At 48.0% G+C, this 10195-nt stretch overlaps 1 protein-coding gene across 1 annotated transcript in view; it reads right to left on the bottom strand.

Moving 5' to 3' along the window:
* LOC119923856 (olfactory receptor 14A2-like) overlaps positions 1-9954 on the bottom strand; it is a 12153-nt gene extending 2199 nt beyond the window's left edge. Inside the window, exons 1-4 of the mRNA XM_038743060.1 lie at positions 9936-9954; positions 6512-6539; positions 3717-3795; positions 3368-3506 (exon numbers count right to left, since the gene is read on the bottom strand). Coding sequence (XP_038598988.1) covers positions 3368-3506; positions 3717-3795; positions 6512-6539; positions 9936-9954 — 265 coding nt within the window. The remainder of the gene's footprint in view (positions 1-3367; positions 3507-3716; positions 3796-6511; positions 6540-9935) is intronic.
* Positions 9955-10195: the final 241 nt, after the last annotated feature.

Here is a 10195-nt window from a genome sequence, read left to right as displayed (position 1 = left end):
AGTGATTCACTCGTATTTATTGAGCGCTTAAGGTGTGCACAGCCCTGTATTAAGCTGATTGACCGACTGATAATAGTAATAACGATGTTTGCCGAGCCCCCAGTGGGCACAAAAGGCAATGATATACCAACCCTAGAAGTCACCATGAAGCACACAAATTCATTCTAACATCTAGAATTACAACTAAACATACATGTATCCAAACACATAATGCCCTCACATGTATTCCCTCTCACTCACAGAGTGGGGTTCTTCCACAGACGGACAGTCGCAGTCGCACAGAGTCAATCTTATCTATCGAGTGTTTACTGTGTGCAAAGCACTGTGCTAATCCCTTGGGAGAGTACAATGCAAGCAGGTTGGCAGACGCAAACACCCATAAACATAACTAGTCACTCAGTCGGCTCTTCCCTCACCCCCAAACCTGTTCTTTAGGGAGAGATGGAGAACATTCCCCACTGTTCCCTACCCAGATGTCCCCCTTCGCTAGAGTCTGGGATTTTCTCCCTGATTCTCCTACCCTGCCCTAAGCACGTAAACACACGTGCGCACACACACACAAAGCTGTGGGTCCAGGGAATTCAATTGCAACTGTCTCTAAACGAGGAAAACGAACTGCAGAGTGACGTTTGGCTAAACGGGAAAGGATCTGGAGTGGGAATACAATTACATATGTCGCCTCATATGTCTTGGCAGTGGGCTGGGAGAAATGATAAATCGATGGTATTTACTGACCGCTTACTGTGTGCGGAGTAATGGAACTAAAGACTTAAGGAGAGTTGGTAGAGGACATTCCCTGCCCACAGAGCCACTGACCGTCCTAGGGAGATGGAAGGATGATGGGGTGTTGATGAAGAGACGATGGAAGGATGATGGAGGGACGATGCAGTGGTGATGGAGGGATGATCGAAGGTCGATGGAGCGGTGATGGAGGGATGACAGAGCCGACGGAGGATGAAGGGATGTTAACGAGACGATGGAGGGGGTGATCTACAACAAAAACAGGTGATGAGTGCTATTCCAGGTGCAAAGACCATGCGACTGAGAACCTGAGCAGAGGAAGCGATTCCAAAACTAGTGGCTTGTGCTGTGGTACCTGTAACTGTCTCGTCCCTGCTAAAGCTTGGTTTCTGCTCCTGCAAACTCGCCTGCAATGCAGCCCTGGTCTGAACTCCAACCTGGGGGACGTGTGCGAGATTCTCCACCGACTCACTACGGGCCGCTAGCTTCTTCCAGCCCCTCCTTTCCCACCCCAGGGCACACTAACCGGGGTAGTTTGGGGCTGGGAGTTGCCGACTTTTGCCAGGATGGGCTGGTCCCCTGTCTTCCCTCAGACTCCTGGGTTCGGTCACGGAAGGAGGTACATCGAGGAGTCCTCAGCCCCTCTCCCTCTCCTCCCGTGGACACTGAGATGCTTCCTCCAGATGGACCACTTCCCCAAAAATAAAGTAGCCGCCTCTCTTGAGGGAAATCCCTGGAGGGTCTGAGTGCCCTTCCTAGAGACCTCGGGGCCCAGGCGACCATGAGAACCCTCTGGTCACGTGGTTCTTGGTCCTTCAATCCGGTCTACAAGATGAATATAGTCCTCAGATGTTGTTCTGGCCGTCTGCCTCCTTGTTTTCAGTTTACCAGTTTCTGCTTTCCTTCAGTAGTTGTTTGGGTATTCTGCTGTTGCTAATTCTCCTTTCATCAATCACTTCACTCATTCAATCAGTCAATAGAATTTATTCCATTGTTTTCTGTGTGCGGAACTCTGAACACCACCCCACATAGTAGTGTTCAAGTGAGTATAACTTTGATGCTGGGAGACTAACTACCATCCAGACTTCATTGTTCATGGAATTCGTTAGGCACTTACTATGTGCCAAGCACTGTTCTAAGCAACAAGGGTAGGAAGAAAACAATCAGGTTCCACACGGGGCTCACAGATAAGTCGGAGGCAGGGGAACAGGTATTGAATCCCCATTTTACAGATGAGAAACTGAGGAAAGGAGAAATGAAGTGACTTGCCCATGGTCACACAGCAGGGACATTGACAGAGTTAGAATTAGAATCCAGGTCGTCTGACATCTGGGCCCGTTACTCTTTGCTGCTTCGCTGACTTTTCTTGCAGTATGATGAGTTAGTCCTAAACAATTAGTGATGCTGCTGGAAGTCTGCTTCAGAAGGTGTGGTGACATGTATGGTTCAGTGGATAGAAAACAGGCCTGGAGTGAGAAAGTAATGGGTTCTAAACCCAGCTCTGCCACCTGTCTGTTTTGTTATTTTTGGGCATGTCACATTCCCTTCTCTGGGCCTCGGTTACCTCATCCTAAAATGGGGACTGAGACCGTGAACGCCAGGAGGGACAGGGACTGTGTCCAACCTTATTAACGTGTATATTCCCAAGTACTTAGTGTAGTGCCTGTCAACATGGTAAGTGTTTAACAAAATGCCTGTTAGAAAAAAAACACAAAAAAGCATGGAAATAATGATTGATTGATCACTCTGAGCGCCAGTAAAAAAACAAAACACAAATCAAAAATTAATAAATCACCTCTGAGAAAATTACTTTTGTTTGACGCAATACTGTGCACCCCACATACATGGACACACACACGCACATACAGACACATGCACACACACACACACAGAGAGAGAGAGAGAGGAAGAGAGAGAGAGACAAAGAGACGCACATGTAGACATGAAACACTCTAAAGAAATGCCAAAAACACGAGTAAGGTACATTCTGCAACTTGGTATCTGGCAGTGTAAAGTTTATAAATTTCAGGTTGGGCTCCACAGCAGGGAGATGAGTCAAATTCAGGAGCTAATCCCCCAACGAATGACATTATATCTCGGGGAAATCAGTTCCGATTGAAAAGGTAAGACTTTGAGTGTCACCTTTCATAAGACTTGGGCCCTCCTTCGAAGGGTGGCCTTCAGCTCAGGAGGCAGAAGACAAATATAGCTTCACCCGATCTCTGTGAAAACGAGGATCTTGTTTTAAATAAGTGTTATAGATGGTTTTTTCCATCTATAGGTCTGTGGGTGAAACACACAAAGCTCTGGTCTCTGAAGATGCTGGTGTCATTCACTGTGGGCCATGTTGACTTCAGCAGGCAAAGACTTGTGACTTCACGGACCCAAGATAGAAGCCACTCCCGGCCTAGTCCTCTCCCCAGGGCTGCCTTCACGTCCCTGTTCCTCAGGCTGTAGATGAGGGGGTTCAGGGAGGGGGGCACCACGGTGTATAACGCGGACACCAGCAGGTCCAGTACTGAGGGGGAATCTGAGGGTGGCTTCAAGTATGCACAGAGAGAAGTCATGACAAAGAGAGTGACGACGATGAGGTGAGGCAGGCAGGTGGAGAAGGCTTTGGCCCGGCCCTCAGCGGATGGCATCCTCAGAATGGCCCGGAAGATGCGTGCGTACGAGACAATGATGAGAATGAAGCAGATGATGCATAACGTTGCCGAGGCGGTGATGCTTACGTTGACGGCGACGTGGCCCTCCGAGCAGGTGATCTTCAGCAGGGAAGGGATGTCACAGAAAAACTGCTGTATGACGTTGGATCCACAGAAGGATAGGGAGAAGGTCGAGGCTGAAAGCAAGACTCCAAACAGGGCCCCACTGAACCACGAGGCGGCCGCCATCTTCCCACAAGCCACTCTATTCATAACAACCTCGTAGCGCAGGGGGAGGCAGATGGCAGCGTAGCGGTCATAGGACATCACCGTGAGGACAAAATATTCTGCGCCTCCAAAGAAAACTACCAAGAAGACTTGTGTGACGCAGCCCAGGAAGGAGATGGATCTACGGTCAGTAAGGGAGTTGTGGATGGATTTAGGAACGGTGACGGAGATGTAGCAGAGGTCGAGGACGGACAGGTTACTGAGGAAGAAGTACATGGGGGTGTGGAGGCGCCGGTCGAGGGCGGTAGCGGAGATGATAAGTTGATTCCCTGTCAGGGCCACCAGGTAGACCAGGAGGAATAGCGCGGCTTGGACAAGCTGCAGCTTCCGGACCTCCGAGAAACCCAGCAAGAGGAATCCTGTCACCGTGGAGACGTTTGACATATTTGGGAGGCAGCATTGACTTTCTGCGGTGGATGAGGGAAGAGCTAAAGTTAGAGTCCATTAATGGGATGGGTGAAGAAACTGACAGGACATTTGCTAGTGATTCTCTATGGAAGGGAGGCAGTTACTGAATCCCAAATCATCTTTGTGTTCTTTATCCGGATGGGATAAGGAAAGATCCAGATTTTCACATTATTTTGGTTGATTGAAAGGGAATTCCTGAGATTGTCTCCCCTCTGCCATCCCAACAGAGTTGGAAGACATGTTCCCTGGCCACGTCGAGTTTACAGTCTGAAGGGAGATCTTTTTCTATCTTCGTCTTCAACCTTCCCCACTGCCTGAACTTGTTCGCTGCTTCCAGCTACCCAATACCTTGCATACACACACATACACACACAAATACACAGCTTCTAGCACAGGGACCCTGATTGCAGCAGCTCCTGTAAAGTGGAAAGTGAATTCTTTCAGTAATATTGATTGAGCATTTACTGTGTGCAGAGCATTGTACTAAATGCTGGGGAGAGTACAATAGAATAATAAACGGGCACAGTCCCTGCCCACAACGATCTTAGAGTCTAGAAGAATAACGAATTATAGTTGGGTTGATTTCAGTGAATGTCTGATCACTGGCCTCACTCTCGTCCTCATTACCCGCTTTCTTCAACCAACCCTCCAAAAACAACGTTCTTACCGTGACTCGCTTTCAACCCTTCCTCCTCACACCTCTGGCTCCCACCCTTCCTTTTGCCTGGAAATCCACCCTTTTCAATTACCCAGCCCGAAGATATCCATCCCTCAAAAACCCTCTGGAATCCCCCCCTTCTCATAGAGGATTTAGCTAATTCACTTCTTCCCACAATCTGTCAGTGACCATCTCCAGACTTAATGCATCTGCAGACTCTCAGGATATTGCTGCCGAATGTAAGGTTCTTTAATCTAGGCTTTAAACTCATTGAGGAAACGTGTACCATCTCATTTATATTGTATCCCTCCAAGTATTTAGTACAGCTCTCTGCACACAGTAAGGGCTCAATAAATGTCTACGATTTGCTGACTGATTAATGTCTGCTTCCCCGCTAGACGGTGAGCTACTTGTTTACAGGGAATATATCTATCAACTCTTTCATAGGGTACTCTCCTCAGCATTCAGAATAGCGCTCTGCACACATTAAGCACTCAAAAATATGATTATCAAGCACTAATGATAATAATGACGATAGTATTTGTTAACTGCTTACTATGTGGCAAGCACTGTTTTAAGCACTGGGGAAGATAGAAGGTAACCAGGCTGCCCCACCTGGGGTTCACAGTCTTAATCCCCGTTTTATAGATGTGGTAATGGAAGCACAGAGAAGTTAAGTGACTTACCCGAAGTCACACAGCTGACAAGTGGCAGAGCTGGGATTAGAACCCATGACCTCTGACTCCCACGACCGTGCTCTTTGCACTAAACCAAGCTGTTTCTTATCCACATATCGATAGTCCCATTCTTTTCTCCTCCCATTTGTAAATGACATTTTGCCTATCTAGCCTATTGGATTGGGAAGTCTTTGATGCATGGATCAAGCCCTTTACCTCTCTGTTTATGGTATCTCTTATGCTCTTATTACATGCCAGGCAGTGTACTAAGCTCTGGAGTGAATACAAGAAAATTGGTTAGGTCACAGTCCCCGTCCCGCACAGGGCTAACAATCTCAGTCCCCATCTTACAGATGAGGGAACTGATGCACAGAGAAGAGAAGTGACTTGCCCCAAATAACCCAGAGGAGAAGCAGCCTGGCACAGTGGAAAGAGCATGCATCTGGGCTTTAATTCCAGTTCTGCCAACTGCTTGCTGTGTGACCTTGGGCAAGTCACTTAGCTTCTCTGTGCCTCAGTTACCTGTTCTCCCTCCTCTTCAGACTGTGAGCCCCATGACGTACAAGGATTTTATCCAACCTGATTTACTTGCCCAGTGCTTAGAACAATGCTTGACACATGGTAAGCGTATAACAAATGCCATTTAAAAATAAAAAAGACGTGGAGCACAATTAGAACACAAAGCCTCTGACTCCCAGCCCATGCTCTATCCGCTAGACCACACTGCTTCTCTCTTGCATCCGCCCAGGATTTTGGGGGGAAGTCCAATTGGTGATGAAGCATCTGGCTGGTGCAATTTCAGTCATACCATCTTGTCCCTGCCCGGAGGGTTGAGCTGATGGTTGAAGTCACCTCGGCCCGGGACTGATGCCATGTCATAACGTCCTAGCCCAGCAGCAATGACAGCCGGGGTTTGGGTGGTGGATGGAGGGGACCAGGAGGCTCCCGTAGGGGCAAATGTTTTCCCTTTGCAGCCCTGCTTCCAACTCTACCCTGGGCCCCGGGAATGAACGTCTTCCCAGAGTGACCCTCACACTTACATTGATTAGCCCGATGGTCCCTCCCTGTCCCTCCAAGCCCCCGGTTACTCTCACCGAGCCAGCCTGGGGCTGGGGGAGGCTCCTGGATGCAGGGGCCACGGAGGGAGAGCGAGAAGCCGTCAGCCCTTCTGTTCTTCGGCGGACACTGAGATGCGCTTTCCAGACAGTGTCCCGTCCCCTTATTTAAAATCACCGCCGCTCGGAGGGGGGATCCCCGGAGGACCGGATCACGGCGGCCTGTCCCCACGGTCTTTGAATCCCTACAGAGATGAGGATCCGGTGATGGCACTTAACTGCAGGGTTCCCATGGCCACAGGATTCTAACGCTTCCCGCTGTTAGTGACCACCTGGTTCAACGGGTGGGCGCTTCAGCTTCTTTTCCTTTCTTCAGTGGTACCTGGCAAGCGCTTACTATGTGCTAGGTACCGTACTATGTCCTGGAAGTCGATACAAGCTAATCAGGCTGGACATAGTCCCTGTCCCACATGGGGCTCACAGTCTCAATCCTCATTTTACAGATGAGGGAACTGAAGCCAAGTGAAGTGAAGAGACTTGTTTAAGGTCACACAGCAGAAAGGTAGCAAAACCGAGATTAGAGTCCAGGTCATTCTGACTCCCAGGTCCATGCTCTATCGACTAGGCTACGCTGCTTCTCTAAGTTTCATCCTATTCATGACCTCAAACCATCAATCGTTCATTTAATCAGTTGGATTTTCTGACATCTTATTGCAAATCTAGAGAGAATGAGAAATGACTGCAAATCCACCCTAAGACCCTCACCCGGACTTGCTTGGGGGATCAACCCAGAGAAGCAGCGTGAGAACAGCATAGCTTAGTGGCAAGAGCCCGGGCTTGGGAGTCAGAGGACGTGGGTTGTATTTCCGGCTCCGCCACTTGTCTGCTGTGTGACTTTGGGCAAACCACTTAACTTCTCTGGGCCTCAGCTACCTCATCTGGAAAATGGGGATTAAGACTGTGAAGCCCAGTGGGACAACCTGATTGGGTTCTATCTACCCCAGCGCTTAGACCAGCTCTTGACACAAAGTAATCAGTTAGCAGATGCAATTATTATTTTGGTTATTATTATTATCTGTTTGGGACGGGCTGAGGGGTTCTGAGAACGGGGTGTTGGTAAGGAATCACTGATATTGTCAGGGTGAACATGACGGGAAAATCCCTGGTTTCAGAAGGAATAGGTTGTAGCCTAGGGTTCATCCTCTTCTATCTCTGAGCTGAGACACTGTACCAAATTCGAGTGAAGAGGTCACTGTATTCTCTCCTCTGAATGGTCCTAGCCTATTTCAAAATATGTCAGTGACGATATATGGAAAAATAATCTGTCAGCCCATATTTCCTCCTCCCACCTTCCAGCTCATCAGAGCCCAGCTTTCCCCATCTTCAAAGCCCTTCCGTCTTCCCACCACTTCCAGGATGCCTCACACGATTCATTTTTCTTCTCCCTAAGTCATCTTCTCCCAACTACCAATCAACATCTTGGACCACTTCTCCATTTTTGCACTCACACCCACCATTATATTTCTGTACATAGTGGCCTTTATAAAATGTACTATGTGCTCGAATAGGAGCATTCTTTCCATTCTCTTCATCCTCTTATTAATTAATTCTCTGTCTGTCTCCCCTGATAGTCCTTGGAAATCAGGGATGGTGTTTATTTTGTTATCTCCAAAGAGTTCACTACAGTACTTTACACCCAGGATGCATTCAAAAAATATCATTGATTGATTGATGGGTGGATGGATTGATAGATAGAAGTATGGATGGGTTGTTGGATGGATGGATGGAAGGGTGGGTGATAGATGGATGGATAAGTGGATGGTTGGATGGATGAATTTTCTGCTGTGTGACCTTAGACAAGGCAATTCACGTCTCCGTGCCTCAGGTATCTCATCTTTAAAATGGGAATTGAGTCTGTGAGTACCGTGTGGGATAGGGACTGTGTAAAACTTGATTTGCTTGTATCTGCCCCAGCACTTAATACAATGTCTGGAATATAGTAAGTGCTTATCAAATACCACTATCATTATTATGGATGGATGGATGGATGGATGGATGGATGGATGGATGGACAGACCAAGAGGTGAACAGATAGAGAGATGGACAGATGGATGGATGGACGGATGGATTCGAGGCAACGATTTGATCAGTCAAATTCATTCCTCATTCCATCGTATTGAGCGCTTAGAGTGAGCAGAGCACTGTACTAAGCGCTTAGAAAGTACAATTTAGCAACAGATATAATCCCTGCCCACATCCGGCTCACAGTCTAGAAGGAGGGAGATAGGCATCAAAACAAGTAAACAGGCAGTTTAATGTGGGGGACGGTTTCCACGATTACATCCCTTCTCCCTTATCACCCTCCGATTTTCTGATTTTCATAGCCACCGAGTGATCTTAAAATTCAAAGAATTACTGTTATTATCAATAGTAGTATCAGCATTATCATTATTAGCGTGGCTTAGTGGAAACAGCATGGGCTTTGGAGTCAGAGGTCATGGGTTCAAATTCCGACTACGGCAATTGGTGGCTGTGTGACTTTGGGCACGTCACTGAACTTATCTGTGCCTCACTTACCTCATCTGTATAATATGAATTAAGACTGTGAACCCCCCTTGGAACAAACTGATCACCTTGTAACCTCCCCAGCTCTTAGAACAGTGTAAGCGCACATAGTAAGCGCTAAATGACTGGCATTATTATTATTATTATTATTGAATTTATTACGAATTTACTCGCAAAAGACTGCCAAAGGCGGGGGTAATAATAATGATAATAATAATAATAATAGTATTTGTTAAGCGCTTACATGACAAATCCCAGACATTGACAAATCCTCAGGCACTGGACTTTCTCTTTGGAGAGATTTTTTATATGGATATTCCCACTTACAGAACCCTGATGAGGAATGGAATAGTCAGCAAAAGGAAACAGACATTTTGTCCCTTAGAGGCGAAAGGAGGAATCTTCCCTTTAGGACTCTGCCCAGGGCGGCCTTCATGTCCCGGTTTCTCAGGCTGTAGATTAGGGGGTTCAAGTTGGGGGCATCACGGTATATAACACGGGCACCAACTGGTCTAGGGTCGAGGGGGAGTCTGACATGGGCATGAGGTAGGAGATGACGGCCATACATGGGAAAACGGTGAAGATGGCGAGGTGGGGCAGGCAGATGGACAAGGCTTTGGCCCGAATCTCAGCAGCCGGCATCCTCAGCACGGACTGGAAGATGCGAACATCGGAGACGACGAAGGAGACGAAGCAGACGCTGCTAAAGCTACCCCACCTGCAACGCTAACATCTTTGGCGACGTGGTCCTTGTAGCAGGAGATCTTCAGCAGGGAGGGGACGTCACAGAAGAATTGCTGGACTATGTTGGACCCACAGAAGCTCAGGGAGAAAGTCGAAGCTGAATATAAGACCGCAAACAGCATCCCGCTGAGCCAGCAGGCAGACAACATCTTACCACAGGCCGTGTTGTTCATGTTGAGCTCATAGCACAAGGGTGGCAAATGGTAGCGTAGCGGTCATAGGATATCGCTGTGAGGATGTCCAGCTCTAAAGTGGCCAAAACCACCACCAGGAAGACCTGGGCGGCACATCCCAGGAGGGAGATGGATCTACAATAGGTCAGGTAGACCAGGAGGAACAGCTCAGCCTGGACCAGCTTCAGCTCCCGGATCGCTGAGAAACCCAGCAGGAGGAATCCCATCACTCTGGAGACTT

Source organism: Tachyglossus aculeatus, unplaced genomic scaffold (genome assembly GCF_015852505.1).
Source record: "Tachyglossus aculeatus isolate mTacAcu1 unplaced genomic scaffold, mTacAcu1.pri scaffold_310_arrow_ctg1, whole genome shotgun sequence".
NCBI lineage: Eukaryota > Metazoa > Chordata > Mammalia > Monotremata > Tachyglossidae > Tachyglossus > Tachyglossus aculeatus.
This window is presented reverse-complemented; position numbering and strand designations above follow the sequence as displayed.